At 36.6% G+C, this 19579-nt stretch overlaps 1 protein-coding gene across 2 annotated transcripts in view; it reads left to right on the forward strand.

The window, feature by feature from the left end:
* GNPTAB (N-acetylglucosamine-1-phosphate transferase subunits alpha and beta) overlaps positions 1–18951 on the forward strand; it is a 58932-nt gene extending 39981 nt beyond the window's left edge. For both annotated transcript variants that reach the window (XM_006914548.2, XM_025048722.1), the window contains exons 11-21: positions 158–281; positions 1379–1582; positions 2254–3350; positions 5468–5667; positions 5887–6106; positions 6802–6915; positions 8257–8342; positions 8856–8954; positions 12756–12923; positions 15822–15912; positions 17540–18951. In XM_006914548.2, the coding sequence (XP_006914610.1) occupies positions 158–281; positions 1379–1582; positions 2254–3350; positions 5468–5667; positions 5887–6106; positions 6802–6915; positions 8257–8342; positions 8856–8954; positions 12756–12923; positions 15822–15912; positions 17540–17617 (2481 nt within the window). In that variant the 3' untranslated portion in view covers positions 17618–18951. The remainder of the gene's footprint in view (positions 1–157; positions 282–1378; positions 1583–2253; positions 3351–5467; positions 5668–5886; positions 6107–6801; positions 6916–8256; positions 8343–8855; positions 8955–12755; positions 12924–15821; positions 15913–17539) is intronic.
* The last annotated feature ends 628 nt before the right edge of the window (positions 18952–19579 follow it).

The following is a 19579-nucleotide window of genomic DNA, read 5'->3' on the forward strand; positions in this document are numbered from 1 at the left end:
AATTTAAAGCAAAATATGCCACATGAATGCAGTCAGCCCCTGGAAAATATTAACCTTTTCTAGAGGCTCTTTTTTTTTTTTTTAATTTTAATGAATCCTAATTTGAGGGTAAAAAGAAACCAAAAACTGTTTTATGTTCTGTCTGGTTTTATGATAGGTTTATTTGACATGGCCTGTGCCAAATTGTGCTGAAGGCTGCCCAGGTTCCTGGATTAAAGACGGCTATTGTGACAAGGCTTGTAATAATTCAGCCTGTGATTGGGATGGTGGTGATTGCTCCGGTAAGGATGTATTCAAATATAATTTGCTTCTGTTCATGGAATTTTTTTCATTTCTAATTATTATTGAACATGTACAGTGAATTAAGCATTCTTTATGTATTAGTCAGTAGCCTATGGACTCTTTGGAGGTAATGACCTGTGTCCCACGTGACCCAGTTTATTCATATTATCCGTTGTTGAGGGCGTTTTTCCATGTTGGCCCTGTACTTGAGAATGTCTTTTCTAATTGAAAATGTGGAACTCAGGAATACTCTTTATAATGTAAGCTCGAGAGCAAGAACAACTCTAACTGGTTCTTATAGGAGCTCATGGCTGATGACTTTTGAGTGACTAAAGAGATGCAAAAAAAATAAATGTCTTATCTCTTCAGCATCTCTTCTCCCTTTCTTACATGCTTATATTTGGACTTGTTGATAACAATACAGTTTTTACTTTTGTCACCTTTCAGTTTATAAAGCATTTAAATTTATGAAGCATTATCCATGATCTACCTTAATTTCTTAGTCACCTAAGGAAGAGAGAATATATGCAGAGACATTATCATTCCCATATTCCATATGAGGAAACAGATTTGGAAAATTGTTTTGTATTGGAGGAAACAAGTTTTGTTTTAGTCACTCTAGCAGATAACACTTTAGAGAAATAGAAGCGGCTGTATTTCAAGAGAACACAGACATGTCAGGTGGATCCGTGCAGTCCAGAGAACTGAATCCTTAACAGAACATTCATGTTTGATAACGAGGTTAGCACCCATGTTAGGACGTGTTTTTGGCAGTTCCGACAGTCACGGTCTTTGGAACAGTCTCTTCCTATTTCTCTCTTCCTCCATCCACACCTACACATGTCCCCTTGAGCAATGATGAGGTCTGTACTCCTAGGTTGCCCAGATAGTGAGTCTTCAGCCCACTGTCAAGTGATGCCTCTTTTCAGTTTGTTTTCTTAAGCTACATGAAATATTTTACTAAAGAATGAGGTGAATCCTTTCTGACTGTAACTCATGCATCAATCTTGAAAACACTCTTTTAAGAAATAAGGAACTACCTTTTTTTTCAAGATTACAGGTGCAGTAAGATTCTGTTCTCCTCCTCCCTCTACAGGTAACAGCGGAGGGAGTCGCTATGTTGCAGGTGGCGGGGGAACCGGGAGTATTGGACTTGGACAGCCCTGGCAGTTTGGAGGTGGAATAAACAGTGTCTCTTACTGTAATCAAGGATGTGCAAACTCCTGGCTCGCTGATAAGTTTTGTGACCAAGCCTGCAATGTCTTGTCCTGTGGGTTTGATGCTGGCGACTGTGGGCAAGGTATATTTATGCCATAAAATCATATTAAGAGGAAGGAGATAAAAATCTTTGATACGTAGAGAGGGTTTGGGCTCATCGTTGTTTAAAGTAATTATTCTCTGTGTGTCCCTTTCTCAGCCTTGCATCTAAAGTAGCTGTAAGTTAAAAGGGCACTGATCTTTAGAAAACAGTAGACACTAACGCTGTAGCTTTTCCTTTATTGCTCTGGTCTGATTTTTTTTTTTTTACTAAGCTGATTTACCTTAGCTGAAAATATATGGTGATGGTTTAATTTGGAAATAATAAAATACCAGTAATTTATTAAGTAAGGATGGTGTGAATACTGGATCTTGTTGATAGCTTATTAACAGAGGTTGTTTTGGCCGAGAGTTTTTTTTTTTTTTTTTTTCAAATGGACAAAAAGATGGAAGTTGACCATTGGAATTTGCTGTCAAGAATCGTGTGGTACCTTGGTAGTGGGTCAGATTCAGCAAGCATTCCATGTTGATAATTGTGATGGCTTCAGATAGTAAAACGAGCCCTGTACCAGTAGCTCTTATATTAGAATTTCTGATTATTTTCAGTTCATTTAGAGTCACTTTTAGAGAGTGAACTCAAACCCTAAGAATTAAAGAAAAAAGAGGGGGAAACGCTTAGTTGTTTAAAAGCCATGTTTGTGTTTTTTCCTCTAGATCATTTTCACGAATTATATAAAGTAACTCTCCTCCCAAACCAGACTCACTATGTTATTCCAAAAGGTGAACGCCTGCCTTATTTCAGCTTTGCAGAAATAGCCAAAAGGGGAATCGAAGGAGCTTATAGTGACAACCCAATAATTCGACATGCTTCTATTGCCAATAAGTGGAAAACCATCCACCTCATAATGCATGGTGGAATGAATGCGACTACAATACATTTTAATCTCACACTCCAAAATGCAAATGATGAAGAATTCAAAATCCAGATAATAGTAGAGGTTGACACAAGAGAGGAACCAAAACTGAATTCTACAACCCAGAACTCTTACCAAACATTGGTTAGCCCCGTAACACATCTTCCAGATGCGGAAATCTTATTTGAGGATATTCCTGAAGAAAAACGCTTCCCAAAGTTCAAGAGACATGATGTTAACTCAACAGGGAGATTCCAAGAGGAGGTGAAAATTCCCCTGGTAAATATTTCGCTTCTTCCAAAAGAGGCCCAGTTAAGTCTCAATAACTTGGATTTGCAGCTAGAACGTGGAGACATCACTGTGAAAGGATACAACCTGTCCAAGTCAGCCTTGCTGAAATCATTTCTGATGAACTTACCGGATGCTGAAGTAAAAATAAACCAAGCTGTAATAACAAGTGAAAGAAATGAGAGTTTAGAGGCCCCACTGGTAAAACAAGTTCACAAAAGCATGTTGCCAAACAGCTTAGGAGCATCTGACAGATTACAGAGGTCAACTTTTCCAGCAGTGACAATGAAATTGAATGGGCACCACCAGCGTCAGAATCCACCCCCAGACTTGGAAACCAAGGCAAGCTTTAGATCTGAAACTCAGACCCAAATAGTAGGAGGCGAAAGTGTGTCAAAAGAAAAGCTCTCAGCTCTGATTGTGCCACTGGAAAACCATGTGCCAAAAGAAAAGAAAACCATAGGGAAAGAAAACAGAATGGAGGACAATCTTAAAAATCACATAGGTCTTAATGAAGTATTACCTGGAAGAAAACTGCAACATTACACAGACAGTTACCTGGGCTTTTTGCCGTGGGAGAAAAAAAAGTATTTCCAAGATCTTCTTGATGTAAGTTACATCCAGCCTTATTCCTTCCAATGCTCAGGAAAACTAAATAACCTTGTAAGTGATATTAATCTAATAAATAGCTACCTTTTATCCAGCACTTCCCTGTGCCAACCACTGAACTACATACTTTTCTTACATGGTTTCATTTAATTGTCCCAATAACCCTAATAATAAAAATAGCTTATAATGGTTTCTACTATTGTTATCTCCATTTTACAGCTTAGGAACCAGCCTTAGTGTGAATGAGCAAGGGATTCTGCCAGGGGCATACCCCGAGAAGTAGTAGAACAGGGATGGTATCTTATCTTTATTCGCCATGTTGTGATTTCAACAAATGCTTCTGCATACATTGCACAAGTGAGAGCTGATATTTTTCCAGCTTTACTGATGAAAAAAACAAGGTGCAGAGAAGTTCATTAGCTTCCCCAGCATCCCAAAAGCAAGTCAGCAGGAGCCAAGACTCAAAAGTTAGAGGGCTCGCCCTCCTGTACCATGGCTTCCTTGATGCTGTAGGGTCATTCGTACATCTCCCAAGTGCCATCACTCTGCTAACTGCTGGAGAATGCAAGATGATTAGAACACAGTTGCTGCTAGTTGAGACTTAGAGCAAGTTAGGAAGACAGATTTGTGGGTGAATAATTGTAGCAATGTGACAAGTGTCTCTTGAGGTGTGGACAAGAAGTCCAAAGGGAAAATTCTTTAACTTTGTCTGGAGATATTGGGGAAGACATCCTTGAGGAAATACCCTGTGAGCTGGCCTTGGAAGTGTGGGTAGAAGTTGACAGACTTAGAAAAATCCTGTGGTCTGGGTTGGATTGTGAAAGAAGCACAGCCATGAGTGGATGTCAGACTGGGAGAAAAGAGGATGAAGAGGGAACCATGTGTTAGTCCTTTCATTGTCTTTGGGAAGTGTCCTGTACCTAGGACAGTAGGCGTTTACTAATTGTCGAGTGAAGGAATGCAGAATTCTTGCCAAGGTTTATTTCTTTCCTTTTTTTCCTTTCCTTTTTTTTTTTTTTTTTAAATAACAAAAATAATTATAGGCTGGTATTAAAAATTGTAAGCAGTGCTGCAAAAGAAACAGTAAAAAAGGAAAAGGTCTCCCTCCTTTTTTCCTAATCTCACTTAATATAACCACTATTATCTTTTGGTGGATATCTTTTCAGTACTCTTCTATAGGGATACAAATATATACACTATACAATTTCTATTTTGCAACAGTGACATTACACACACACTGCTCTGCAGTTAGCTTTTGATTTTGTGGGATGTGGGCAAATTGCCCATGTCAGTGCCATTGTTTTTTTTTTTTTTTAACAGCTGCAAGTTATTTCCAGTGTTTTGCAATTACAGATAGTGTTGCAATAAATGTTCTTGTACACGTGTCTTACTCTTGAGGAAGTTTTTCTTTTTGTAGGTAGAACTGCTAGGTTAAAGGGTCTAGTGCATAAAAATTTAAACATGTCCTTCTAAAATGTCGCACCACTTCATGCTTCTACAAATAGTATACGAGACTGTTTCTCCACAGGCTAACCAGCATCAGTTATTATAAATCTTTTTACGTTTTCATCAGCTTGAGAAGCAAATATATTTCATCCTCTGTAAAGTGTATTCATATTCTTGGCCAATCCGCCCATTCAGTCAGTTTTGCCTCATTGGTTCTGATAAAGTTCTTCACATTTTATAACACGATTATATGGTGAAACCAGTTTGTATCTAGTCCTTGTGTTCAATACTCAAGTACTTATTGCTTTGAAATCAACAGTAAAAACATCTTAATATGAAAATACTATCAAACTTATTTGTAAAGAAGTTTTCTAAATGTTGCATTGAAGGGCTATGAAATCTCCTGATCAATAACTGGTCCTTGAAGAATACTCTATAAATAAACCTTCACTACACAACTGTTGTTCTCAAGCCAATGTTGGTGATAACTTTCACTGAAATCCGGTTTAGCCCTGCTCTTACAAAGTGACCTGTGAGTGTTCATTTCATTTTCGTGGACTCTCAGTGACTAGTTATTACCACATTATATGAAATGGTACCTTTGTCTCTTGTTAGCTGAGTATACGTACGCACTAAACATTATGCTGTGTTACATGGAATTCTCTTTTCAGGAAGAAGAGTCATTGAAGACACAGTTGGCATACTTTACTGATAGCAAACATACTGGGAGACACCTGAAAGATACATTTGCAGATTCCCTCCGATATGTAAATAAAATTCTAAATAGCAAGTTTGGATTCACATCTCGGAAAGTCCCTGCACACATGCCTCACATGATTGACCGAATCGTTATGCAAGAACTGCAAGATATGTAAGTCTGGCTGGTGTTTGGGTGGTTCTTATGCGCTCAGAGCTAGGTCTGCTTGAAATTTACATCTTTGCTGTGCTAAATTTATGGCTCTGATATTTGATGACTAATATGTTAGAAGGTACTGTCTAAATATGTGGGAAGGAAAAAGATGCTAACTCAAATGTTAGGTACTGCACGTATTTTAAATATCCTGAGTTCATTATATGTTATATTATACAGGTTCCCTGAAGAATTTGACAAGACGTCATTTCACAAAGTGCGCCATTCTGAGGATATGCAGTTCGCCTTCTCTTATTTTTATTATCTCATGAGTGCAGTTCAGCCACTGAATATATCTCAAGTTTTTGATGAAGTAGATACCGACCAGTCTGGTGTCTTATCTGACAGAGAAATCCGAACACTGGCTACCAGAATTCATGACCTCCCTTTAAGTTTGCAGGTATTGTATTTTTTTCCCTAAATTTTATGACATTTTAAATGAAACTTGTAATTTTGATACTTTCTCTTTTTCCTCCTACATATTTCAATATAATGTAAGTAAAAGTAATTTTTAATGAGGGTGTTTACAACTAGTCCATTTTTAGTGCCAGAATTAAAACCAAATTTGAAGATCATATTTTATGAGATTACCTTTGTTAGGCTTGCAGTAGGGATTTCTATTGTATTATCTGGAGAAGAACCAGACTATACCTGCGTATGAGATTCTTGTGACAAGTCCACTCGGGCTATAGGAATGGCCGACTGGAGCTCTCGGTCAGGCCCATGATGCTGCACAGTCCCTTTTTTCAGAGCCTCTTGTCCCAGGGGTAGGAAACTTACTAATGAAGCGTGCCAAGATGACTCTAACTGCATGATATCCCATCTGGTGATCCCCTGGACCATCTTGTGTAAAATAGTGTCTCATAGTCCAAGATGTTTCCTCTTTGAGACAAAGATTAAACATTTGTATTTGTATTATCTCATTCTGCTCCTTTTAGGGTATCTTTATCTTAAGAGTCATGTAGTTGAACTCTCTTTGAAGATGACATTTAAACAAATTTTGGAGACTTTCACATAGGTTTTATTTTTAAAACCACAATCATTACTTGTTATGTACATAGAAGGTTTATTTATCCTTTTATTTTGCTTTGTTAGGATTTAACAGGTCTGGAACACATGTTAATAAATTGCTCGAAAATGCTTCCTACTAATATCACTCAGCTAAGCAACATCCCACCAACTCAGGAAGCGTACTATGACCCCAATCTGGTAAGTGGAACGGGAATTCTTTTATGTAAATCAGAAAGTATGTCCTTATTGGGATTTATACAATTTCTGTATGGCATGTCAGAAACTAGAAGTGGACTGTGTCTTTGGTGGAAAGTAGCTCAGATAATTCAGGATAATTTATATCTTGCTTTGGAATATCTTTTTTCCTTCACAATGGATGTTAAGCTAATACTGAGATTAGTCACTTGTATTCTATAATCAGGCCTCCTATTCACCAAGGATGACGGAGGCCTAGCCCCAAAGTATTCTCGTTGGCTTGGGAGAACAGTCCTGTTTAAACATTAACCAAGGAAATGTTCTTCAAGTGGGGTACCGTCTTTCATCAAAGCTGTTTCGATGCTGGTGCTTCCTTGATTTTACTGGTAGGGGCTGTGTGATTGACGCACACATATATTGGAGTGCCACTTGGCTGAAATGGTTGGAAGACTGTGGATTGTAAGATACATCCCAGTTTCAGAGTTGTGATCATGTACATTTAGAATTGATGGAACAAGAATGTAATATTAATGTGATGCTTATAGTTAATTTTTGCTGCTCTATGGAAAAATGTTTACCGAATAGAATTGAGTAGGGGAAAAAAGGTAGTATAACATATGCACAGTGTGATTTGAACTATGGATAACTCCCAAATACCATCACACTCACACAAACACACACACACCCCAAAAAGTAATGGAAATGGCAATAGATTAAATCATAGGTGATTTTTAATTTCATTTTTTCACACTGATATTTTCCATATTTTCTATAATGAATAGCTTTCGCTTTCATAATCAGAATAAAGTATTAAAACAATTTTTTATCTTGCAAATGTTCAAGCCATAATTAGATAATTTATAGTAAACTGCATGTAAGATGTTTGTAAATGAACGTAGAGAGAGAAGAGTAACAAATCAGTAAAAAATCTGGTTCCTGAAATTTAGCATTCATGGCACATGTTGGGGACTGTATTCCTCACCCTGCCCTCAGAGAGCCCCGTGAAGGCTCACTCATGGTGAGACACGGTGTGACCAGTGCAGCCGTTGGTGAGAGAGGTCAGCATAGGAGCTAACAGAATACGTAGACCAACTATAAGTATTGCTGATTATGTGTTGAGTAGTTTAGCAAATGACATGGATTAGTATACAGAAATATGTCACTTAAAACTTTATTTACAAAAACAGGCAATTAGCCTGTGCGCCATAGTGTGCCAGCTTGATTTTTTAAAATATCTTGATTATTCAGTGTTTTAGTGCTCTCTTAAACTTTGTACCTGAGGTGAATGCTTTACTTGCCTTACAGTAGTCTTGGCCTTGATGTTATGTCTGTATTTTTTTACAGCCACCCGTCACTAAAAGTCTAGTAACCAACTGTAAACCAGTAACTGATAAAATCCACAAAGCATATAAGGACAAAAACAAATACAGGTAAGTTTAGTTTAAGAATAATTATTACAAGAGTCTGGTATTTTCATAGTTTTATAATAGTTTATTAAACATTCTTTTAAAGTTTATGTGAAATTATTTTCTTTCTTACTAAATTTATCAGAGTGACATTAGTTAATAAAATCATATAGGTTTCAATTGTGCAATGCAGTAATACATCATATCTATATTTGCATTGTGTGCTCACCACCCAAAGTCAAATCTCCTTCCATGACTATATATTTGACCCCCTTTACCCTTATCTACTTTCCCCACTCCTGCCTTTCCCTCTGGTAAGCACTAAACTGTTATTTGTGTCTATGAATTTTTGTTTGTTTGTTTTGTTCTTTTGTTGCTTTCTGTTTTATATCCCACATATGAATGAAATTGTTTTCTTGTGTGAGATTGATTCTGAAAATGTTGAGTCTGTTAAAGTTTTATAAATTTTTTTTTATTGAAAGTTTGTTTACATATCCATGTCAATATTTACACTCTTTAAATATGTTTGATAATCAGGTTTGAAATCATGGGAGAAGAAGAAATTGCTTTTAAAATGATTCGTACCAATGTTTCTCATGTAGTTGGCCAGTTGGATGATATAAGAAAAAACCCCAGGTACTGGTTGTCTTTTTTAATTAATAAACTTTGTTTTTTAGAGCACTTTTAGTTTCACAGCAAAACTGAGCAAAGTACAGAGACTTTCCATGTTTAAAAATTATCTTTAATCATGCAAAAAAACATGAAAAAAAAGGCAGCAGACTTGAGAGAAGGGTGTAACTTATTTCTGTTTGAGGCAGATGGAAATGTCTAATGGTATGAGATACTGTTTGAACTTAGAGATGGGAGTTGTTAGTTGAGATATAGAGCTCCCTCATGCGGAGGAACTAGCATGGACTTCTAAGGGTCCAGTGACATGAGCTGTTTAGTGAGGCTAAGCGGTGAATTGCATCATGGGAGAGGTGAGGCCAGACAGCTGAGACTCATAACATTTTTAAAAAGGTGCTTCCAGAAAACTTGCTCTAGTGATTAGACTTATCTTTGCAATTCGAAGTAAAGTTCAGATTAACATCTGTGGAAAAAGAAATGCAACCAGGAATGTGAAAATTAATTCAGTAAACTACAGTCATTCTTTGGGGATGAGTACATATTCAGATATACGTAAGCCTTGAAAGCCTAGCCCGGCTTCTCTAACAGTTGCCTTAGATAGTTTGATAAAATTAGCAAAAAACATGCATTTTTGTTTTGAACTTTAGTGGAAAATAGGTATTTCATCAGATTTCTGGAACAAAAAAAGACCATGACATATGAAATTAAATATTTTTTATCTGAGTCTTTTAAATAATGTGGAAGTCTTCAGTTTCACCTCATTATATTTATGATTTTAATTATAAATGATCAGAGATGTAAAATTTATAAACATGTTAAAGCCATGGCATTTTTTCTAAAAATTTCATTCTTTTTTTTGGTGGGGAGACAGAAATTGGAATTTTAAGAAAAATGAAAATATCTTTAATGCTTTTTTAGTGTATTTAGTAATTCAGTGAAATTATTCCCCCCCTCCAAAAAAACCCAAATATTTCCCATAAGCCAAGCAAACAGTAAGCCACAATAATTAATAATCACCAAGCCTGTAGCTCCATTTACACATCTGTAGTTCCCTCTGCCTGGAATACCCGGCTCTAATTTTTAAAAATAATTTTATCCTTAATAATTAATTTTTATAAATGCTCTTTTCCTTCCTATTCTGTTGATGTGCTCTCTCAGTCGTTAGTAATCTGTAGTAATGCCATGTGAGAATTCGCAATTTTTAGTTGTATCTTCTACTTTTATGTCTTTGTGCTTATTTGAAAGTTGTTGAGTGAGAGAATTCATACCTTTGTGGTACCTTTAAGGGACAGGGTTTAAAAGACACATAGCAAGCCAAGCTCTTCCTGCAGTATATGCCAGGCCCAGATACCTCCTGCGACCCTGAATAGATTTTATCGTTTTTAGCTCTTATTTGCTTTGTTTTACTTTTATGAGGACTTATTTTAAGTCAGGAGTGGAAAATCAGTCTTCTGACTTAAGCTTTAAGGACAGTTTTATCCCATTAACAAGGCGTTTGGGATAGGCAGCATCTAGGCCTTGCATTTTCTCTCTGGCCTCTTCATCTCTGCTGCCCTTCTGTTTCGTTGGCTTCGTCCTCAGGCTGGAGATGGGGCAGCTGCAGCAGTTCTAGATGTCCCTGAAGACATAGCCGTGTTCTGAGGCAGAGAGGGAACGCCCCTTGTTGTGTGCCACATGTTGGCCCCCCATTCTTACACCAGTCACCGTGAAGGTGAGGGATTTGCTTACACTTGTTAGAGGCTGCCTCTGTGTTGAGGTGGGTCACCTCCCTTTGATTCAGCTGATGGGGTAGAAATACTGAGCGAAGTGCAAGTTCTTTTTGGAAGGAGACAGGAGTATTTGCTGAGAATCCTGAAGGGTCCACTTTAGCCACCCTGTATCCATGCACAACCTTTATTTTATATGTATACTTTGTTTTAATTTTTCCCAACTTTTTGAAAAAATTTTGAAGATACAGAAAAATTTTTAAAAATAGCTCAACAAACTTAACCCCATACTTAACCCAGATTTAAAAATTATCAGCCTTTTGTCATATTTGCTTGATCTCTATGTACACACATACAGTTTTGCTTTGTTATATTTGCTTGATCTCTATGTACACACATACGGTTTTGTTTTTATTTTTATTTTTTGCTGAAACATTTGAAAATTAGTTGCACACCTCTAATTATTTTAGCATATGTCTTCTGAAACAAAGTCATTCTTTATACTACAAGACCATTAATGCATATCTAAAAACCTTAACATTGATTAAATAATACCATGTAATAGACAGTATATATTCACATTTCCCCAGTTGCTCCTAAATGTTCTTTATAGCTTTCATTTGTTTTTATTCCAGGATATAGTCAAGGCTCATGCATTGTATTCCGTCAACATATCTCTTTGATACTCTCTAAAGCAGTCCCTAAGTTTACAGAATAGATGGCATAATGAACTTTCACATACCCATCACTCATCTTCAGTAAGCAGTTTACAACTGATCTTGTTTCATTGAAACACACCCACTCCTTCACCACTTCCCAGTAATTTTTATGTCAGTCTCAGACATTGTATTATTTTGCGTAAAATTTTATGTAGAATTTTCAATATATTTCTTGAAATTATAAGAACTCTTTAAAAATAACCATAATACCGTTATTCCTTAGTATGATAAACTGAACAATGTACACATTTCTCCAGTTGTCTTTTATAAGCATTTATGTGTTTTTTAAATTTGTAGATTTGAAGTGGCATCAAGTAAATTCATTGTAGTTAGGTCTATGGGTTTTCCTTCAATCTCTCTTTTTTTAAGCATTTAATTTTGTGTGTGTATATGAAGAAATCCAATGATATATTCTGTGTATTTCCTATATTTTGGACTTCTCTGATTATATCCCAGTTGTATAACATGTGCCTCTGTCCCTGTGTTTCTTGTAAATTGGTATTTGGATACGAGGTCTTTATTAGGTTCAAATTTGATGGCATTTTTTTGGTTTTGGGTTTTGAGGGTTTTGTTTGTTTGTTTGTTTTTGTTTTAGTTTTAGCAGGTGTACTTCAAAAATGGCATTATCCCTACCTACTGTTTAGTGACTTTTGCCTTGAAGAGAACTTGAAACAGTTGGGAGGCACCACCACTGTAATCTGCTTTTTGTCAGAGCTCTAGCATCTTACAGCTTAGTTGGAGAAGTGGTCATCAAACTTACAGAATCTATAGCTTTGAGGCTATCTCAATATCTCGTTTTAGCAAGTGTACTTCAAAAATGGCATTATCCCTACCTACTGTTTAGTGACTTTTGCCTTGAAGAGAACTTGAAACAGTTGGGAGGCACCACCACTGTAATCTGCTTTTTGTCAGAGCTCTAGCATCTTACAGCTTAGTTGGAGAAGGGGTCATCAAACTTACAGAATCTATAGCTTTGAGGCTATCTCAATATCTACATGACTATTCTTAGTAATATAACTATCAGTTTAGAGAACTTGGTTTTAGGTACGTACTAATTGTTTCCCTGTTGCTGACAAAATGCTCCAGTCACTTAACTACATCTGTTGAACACTTAATTGGGGACCTGCTAAATGGAAATCATTAATTTATGCCCATAGCTAGAAGGCACTTTCAGTGTTATCTTTTCTAGTTCTGTTTTGTGGGTAAGAACTACCCAAAGAAAAATTTTATAGAATGTTATTCCCCAGAGAATTATGTCAGTAAATGTAATCACTCAGGGACATAAATCCATTTAAAATATATTAGGAATCCACATTTTCTGGTTTTTTTTTAGGTCAGAATCATCCTTATGATAACCAATAACCCTGGATCTCTGTTATTTCCAGGAAGTTTGTTTGCCTGAATGACAACATTGACCACAATCATAAAGATGCCCAGACAGTAAAAGCTGTTCTCAGAGACTTCTATGAATCCATGTTCCCCATACCATCCCAGTTTGAGCTGCCAAGAGAGTATCGAAACCGTTTCCTTCATATGCATGAGCTACGGGAATGGTAAGTTCTCATGGTTCTTATACCTGTGTGTGTAATTTTTTTTAGAATGAAGAAATTTCTTTAATGTGTTATTTGCTATATAATTTCTTCGTAAAATACACTTACAGTTTTTATTGATCTTAATTGTTGAAATATACTTTTTTTGCGCTCACTGGCTGAGTGTATCTGCTGAGCTTTATTCATTGTCGTTGCTGCCATTAGGGTAGCCACCTGTTTCTTGATTACCTGCTATATGGCAGACACTGTGCTGGGCAATATAATATATTTACTCTGTTCTTTAAAAGTACTGTTATTGCTATGTTGTTGCTACGTTACAGATGAGAACACAGTAATAGAAGCCGAGTGGTTTGCTCAAGGTGAAGTAGCTGATAAGAAGCAAATACAGCCTGATTCTCCACCCTCCGCGTGTTTCACTATATTCTAAAGCTGCTTTATAATGTTTCCTTCATCTTTTATTTTACTACGTTTTCCAATACTTAGTTATACAGATAATTTCATCTTTCAATTTAGGAAGATTTTTGACCCCTCACCTGCCCTGCCACCACCATTTCAGGTGCTAAGAATACAAAGGCACAGAGGTGTAAAAGAGAAGAGAGTGCTTTGGAGCGGGAAAGGGGAGATCGTGAAGGGCTGCATCTGAATTAGACTCTTTTCTTTAGAGAATGGGGCTCCCATTTTTTTTAGATGTTGGTTTTGCCCAAACTTTATGATTTGGAAAGATGGCTAACGGTAGTGTGGGGGTTGGACTGGTGAGGAAATTGGAGTGAGGCAGTGTTGTCTGAGAACTGGAGGCAGGCAGGCAAGTTCTAAGCATACCAGTTGTCCTGAAACAGTCAAGGTATGAACCAAGGACACAGCCCAGGAAATAAAGAGAAGGCAGTAGACCGAATTGGGAGAGATTTTAGAGAGGAAATTAGTAGACCTTGGCAGCTAGAAATCTTTGGTGTCTTAGAGTTGGATGAAACAATTGGCATGTATATTGCTAATATCTATATATATATATTTTTTATTTTAATGAAGAGAAGTTATTACAAAACCGTGAGCTTTGTCTTCCAGAAATGGCTGGAATAACTTCTTACCATTTTCACTTTCCTTTAGTTTAGAGGAAAGAAACCTTGGATGGTTTTACCTATTAATGCCCCAAACCCAGTTTGTGACTAAATTTACCTTCAGAGGCTCAATTGAATAAGAAAGGAGTGGGTTTAAGAGTAGTTTGAGAGGACTTAGGTTCTTTGTTGTACAAATGGGACAGATCAGGTGTGGAGTATTCTTTGCAGTTCCCTGACCTGCAACTTCTTTTTCCTCATCCAGCTCAGCATCTGTGTTACCTCTCACTCCTGACCCACCAACACCTTTCTAAAAACTTCTTTGTCTTTTTCCTTTCATGATCCCGTGCTCTCAATCCCTTGTCACCTTTCCCTAGTTTCTCGACTGGCTTTCTTCCTGTTCTCCTTTCTTGGGTATAGCGCATTGCGCATCAGTCTGTGTGCTGTGAGCCTTCTTCAAGGGCAGAGCCGGTGGCTTATTTGTATCTGAGTCCACAATACCTCCCTAGCACATAGTAGGTGTTCGGTGGATGGGTGGCTAAGGGAAGCTTGGTTCACCCCCAAGCTATTATAGGGTTCTCTGGTTGCTGAGGCAACTCATTAGTTGTGTTACAGCCTGTAGCTTCTTAGCTCTTTAAATTACACACATATTTTGAATGTCACTGTAGACATTAGAACTGACTGAGCTCATTGTGAGCAGCAGACAGTAGAAACTACAGGAGGAAAAAGTATATTTGAGTACCATTATGAATATGTGACTTGAGGTGTGGAGTCATCTACTACCATACAGTTGTAAATGAGAATCTGGAACTCAACACGGAGACCCCAATTTGGTAGTTATTAGCATATTTTCCAAGTGCATGTTGAGCATTTATTTGTCATAATAAATTATTCATTTATTTTTATGTTACAGATAAGGAAACTGTGATATACCGCCTCTATTTATCTCCAGTATCCTATCTTCAAGTCTAGTTGATTCTACTCTCAGAATATCTCTTTTGTTGCTTCTTTTTATTCTCATCGCCCCTCATTCTTTTTTCATGCTGGACCAACATGACTGCCTGCCCCTGGTCACCTGCTGTGACATCATCCTTCAGATGGTCACCATTTTCACCCCGATTCATTCTCTCTCTCTCTCTCTTTCACACACACACACACACACACCATTTCATCTTTTCCACTGGAGTATTATGTCCAAACCTCATTTTGGTTTTCCAGAACAACTGCAGTTTATACCCACCTGCCTTTCCATGGCTTAGCTCTCCCTGATGCCACCGTGCCAGGCTTCACTCAGTTCTGTAGGACTCAGCTTTCCCTTCCTGCCTTCAAGGCTTAAATAAAATGTCACCATCTCTGAGATGCTTTCCTCATTTCTGTTAGTTTTTTCACAAGACTTTGCTTTTGAAAATACATGTTTCTGTCCATCTTGTGTGATGGCTAGTCATCGGCGTGTTGGTGACTTCCCAGGGTTGTAAACACTTTACAGCAGAAACTTCATCTTGTTCATCTCTCTGTGTCCACAAGAAGTGTTTATTGAATGACCGAGTGAATAAATAAATATGAATGGATAGATAAAAATGAATGAAAGTGTGCTTTTGATTAAACACCAGAAGTCATTTTCTTTTGAAGTCTCTGCTTGGATAACTTTTACTAATTCAAATATAATGAAAAATCAGAACTCATGTTGGAAATGTGTATTGTGTTAACATTTTAGAATTGCCTCCAGACGGTGTTTTTGTGTTTCACATTGCTGATTTTGCTACACTGGTATATAATTAACTCTGTGAGTTATAATTAAAACAGTGAAACCGTGCACAGAACTACATAATTGCTTTCTTTTCTCTTTGAACAGGAGAGCATATCGAGACAAATTGAAGTTTTGGACTCATTGTGTACTGGCAACACTGATTATGTTTACTGTATTCTCATTTTTTGCTGAACAGGTAAGTTTTATATATTTTACGTGGGGATCAAACAGTATTTTTTGGTATATTAGTATCTGGTTCTTTTAGAAAAGGATATAAATTCTCAAGAAAATTTTAATTTTTTTTCTGTTGGTTTTTAGCTCATATTCCAGAATGTCAAATGTACTTCATAATATTTAGGCATCAAACGTAATTATTTATCTTCTAGATGTATAACCAGTATTCTTTTACCTGGAACTCAATAAATTAACTTGCAGACTTCAAGCTAAAACTGAAAAGCTCTATGTATTTTTAATGAAAAAGCGCCTAGAATCTTCATCTGATACTATTTTTTTATGGTCTCCATTTTTTTTTCTTAGACAATCTTTCTAAAATTGACCATAGTGTCATCTTCAGACGTTCCAATGTCCTGTAGATGGTGCCCATTGTGCTCACTTATATTTTTCTCACATTTCCTTTGAATTGCTGAGAGTTCTCCATGCAGGCACACACGTGGCCTCCTTCAGGTGAGGGTCCAGAAGTAGAATGGGCATTTGTGAGGTGAAAAAAAGGGACAAGAGAATCCTTATTAGGTTGCAGGTATGAGATGCTCTGAACAAAAGGGATTGAAGAAGAGAGAGAACAGGGTCTGGGCTGACTGGACTTGTGCAGGGCAAGCGAACCTAGCCTCAGCCTCCTTTCGAGGTGACTGTTGAGTGGAGCTTTTTCATCTGTCGCTTATGGGAAACTTACATTGAATTTCCTTACACGGAGAAGGGAGAGGAGGAGATCGAAGTACTGAGAGCTTTAGGATAAACAGCACCTGGACTTCCTGCCTCAGATGGAAGGAAATTCAGGAAATGGAAAATCGTGCGGGCGAGCTGGACTGCGATTTAACCTTCATCTACCGCCCAGGGAATATAAATCTTGTTCTTGATGTTTGTTGCCATTGTTCCTGGCAGATAAAAATCTTAGAAGAAAAAAATCTTAAAAAGACTATAGCTGCTTTTTGATAGTCAGGTTTTCTCTTTCCAGTTTCTCATGGATAAACTGTTTCTATGAGAAAAAAAATCCAAGTTCTAAGCTAGTAAATTACAAATGAACTTTTTGCCTTAACAACCTATTTATAAATTGGGTATTACCTGTATTTTCAAATGATTATTGCTATGTTTAAGTATTGGGGAAAAAATGGTGACAGAATTTTAATGGAGGGTTTTTCTTCTTTTTCTTTTTTTTTTTTTAAAAAGAATACATAGGTAGTCATTTTTAAACCTGGAGACAGTGTCTTATGGCTAAACAGAGCCAGTTTCCTTCAATAGAAAGACTTGATAGACATATTGAAAATAAATATGTTTGATAATTGCTGTGTAAAAATCTTTAGTTATAAGTCTTTAAAAAGTGAAGCTTGGGCCAAAATAATTTTAATCCCTATGGGTTTAAATATCTTGTGGGCACATATCTAGGTCCATAAAATCTACAAAGCCAAACAAAAGTAGTGGTTGATTTTATTTTGGGGAGGAATAATGGGGATTGTTTGTTGTCCAGTGTTTTGTTTTGTTTTTTTCCTAATGTATAAGACTGGAAATGATTAAGGTTACATGACACTCAGAAAGTTTAAAGTTTGTCAACATGGAAATTGAAATTTATTTTGTCTTTCATCATTTAGTTAATTGCACTTAAGCGGAAGATTTTCCCCAGAAGGAGGATACAAAAAGAAGCAAGTCCTGATCGAATCAGGGTATAGAAGTTCTTCATTTGAAAATCATCTACCTCAGCATTCACTGAGCATTTTAAAACTTGCCATCACAGAGATGTCCTCATGTCGTGATGCTTAGCCAGCTTGGCCTGAAGAAGGAAAAACACTCAGTACATGGATATAGCCTACTGACCAGGAATTATTTAACCAACACACTGAAAACCTGTGTTTTGAGCAGCTCTGAACTGGTTTTACTTTTAAAGCATTTGTTTATGGACCTGTCATTCTTTGAACAAAAAGGCTCACTGACAAGAGACAACTGCCAAGTTCATGGCAACCATTGCCAACTAACTTCAACTTGTGAAGACGGCTTGCCAGTGAATGTTAAGGACCCCAGTCTTTGCATTCCAAAGCCTTTTGCTATGGTTTTACATTTTTGTTCTTTTGTTTTTCTTTTTTTCATTTCTCATTTTTAAAATAAGTAACTACTAAGTTAACTAGCTATTCTTGCTTCTGAAAATAATGAATTGACATGTCTAAACATGTTTTTATAGATGTTATTTAAATAATGCAGCAATATCACCTATTGACTGTATCTAAATTATGGATTTTATTGACATTTAAGACTGTAAATGGTCTTAAATGACTTATAACTACTAACAAGCTCAATGACTGACATCTGAAATACTTTGTCCTTATTTACTTCAGCCCCTAAGAATACTGTGATTTCATGTAGAAGCCTAATCACAAAGGGCTAGAGTTAAGTAGCAGAGCTACTTCCCAGATGTAATTATGTTTTGGAAATGTACATATTCAAACAGAAGTGCCTCATTTTAGAAATGAGTACGGTTGATGGTACTGGCACATTACAGTGTTGTCTTTTTAAATATCCATCAGTATATTCCAGTCAGTTTCATATAATGCAGGGGTCAGCAAACTTTTTCTGTAAAAAGGCACATCGTAAATATTTGCAGGCCACATGTGTCTCTGCTGCATTTTCTTCTTTGTTGTTTAGTTAGTTAAAACATTTTTTAACCTTTACAAATATCAAAACCATGTTTAGCTTGTAGCTGTACAAGAACAGACCACCAGCTGGTTCGGCCCACAGGCCATTGTTTGCTGACCATTGGGATAGAGAATTAGTATTTTTATGTATGGGTAAGCCCTGACGTTCAGCCATATTTTATTTATATCATTATACAGTGGATTTTTGGAGACCAGATTCCACGAGTCCTTTTTGAACTCTGATAGGTATTTTAAATCATGATCTCAACAGTATTCTTTCAAAATGGCACACATATTTTGTAAAAAAAAAATTGTAAATACTGTGTTTGTGCTGTAAAAGTTATGTATTTCAAAAACTGAAATCTCATAACAACTTACATTTTGTCCGATGCTTTCTTTGATTTTTAAATCTGAGGAATGAGTTTATTGTTATCCAGAATCAATAATCACATGAATACAGTGTGTCAGGATTTGCTAAACACTATTGAAAACAAGTGGAGAGTAGTATTAGAAGACGGTAGTGATATAACATACTGGAGAATGTCATTTTGTAGGGAGAAAATAAGTTTTAGATGGGATTTATCATACGGTAAAAATTTAGAAGATATCATTTATTTAAAAATAAAGAATTTATTTTAGAAAAGTTGTAGAGAAATGAACATTTGGATGTGATGGAGTTTTCTGTGGTTAGATGAATGTAATTTACAATTAGGAGCTTAATAGGGAAATAGGATGGATAACATAGAATATTTGTAGAATCATTCATCTAATGATTCTATAATGATTCTGTTAAGGTCATTAGGACAAAGGAACCTCAGTAGTTGAGTAGTCAAATGGTTTCAAAATTTTTAAAGCCATAGTTCAAGTGAAATTCTGTTGAAGTCTAGTATATAATACCGAAATTGCTCATCCTGTTTGACCCCAGGGTTTACCTCTAAACTCCCAGGTCTCACAGGCAGGTTCAAAACGACTGCCAGGACCACACTCAGCATTTTCTCATCGAAG

The sequence above is a fragment of the Pteropus alecto genome, unplaced genomic scaffold, assembly GCF_000325575.1.
Source record: "Pteropus alecto unplaced genomic scaffold, ASM32557v1 scaffold94, whole genome shotgun sequence".
Lineage (NCBI taxonomy): Eukaryota > Metazoa > Chordata > Mammalia > Chiroptera > Pteropodidae > Pteropus > Pteropus alecto.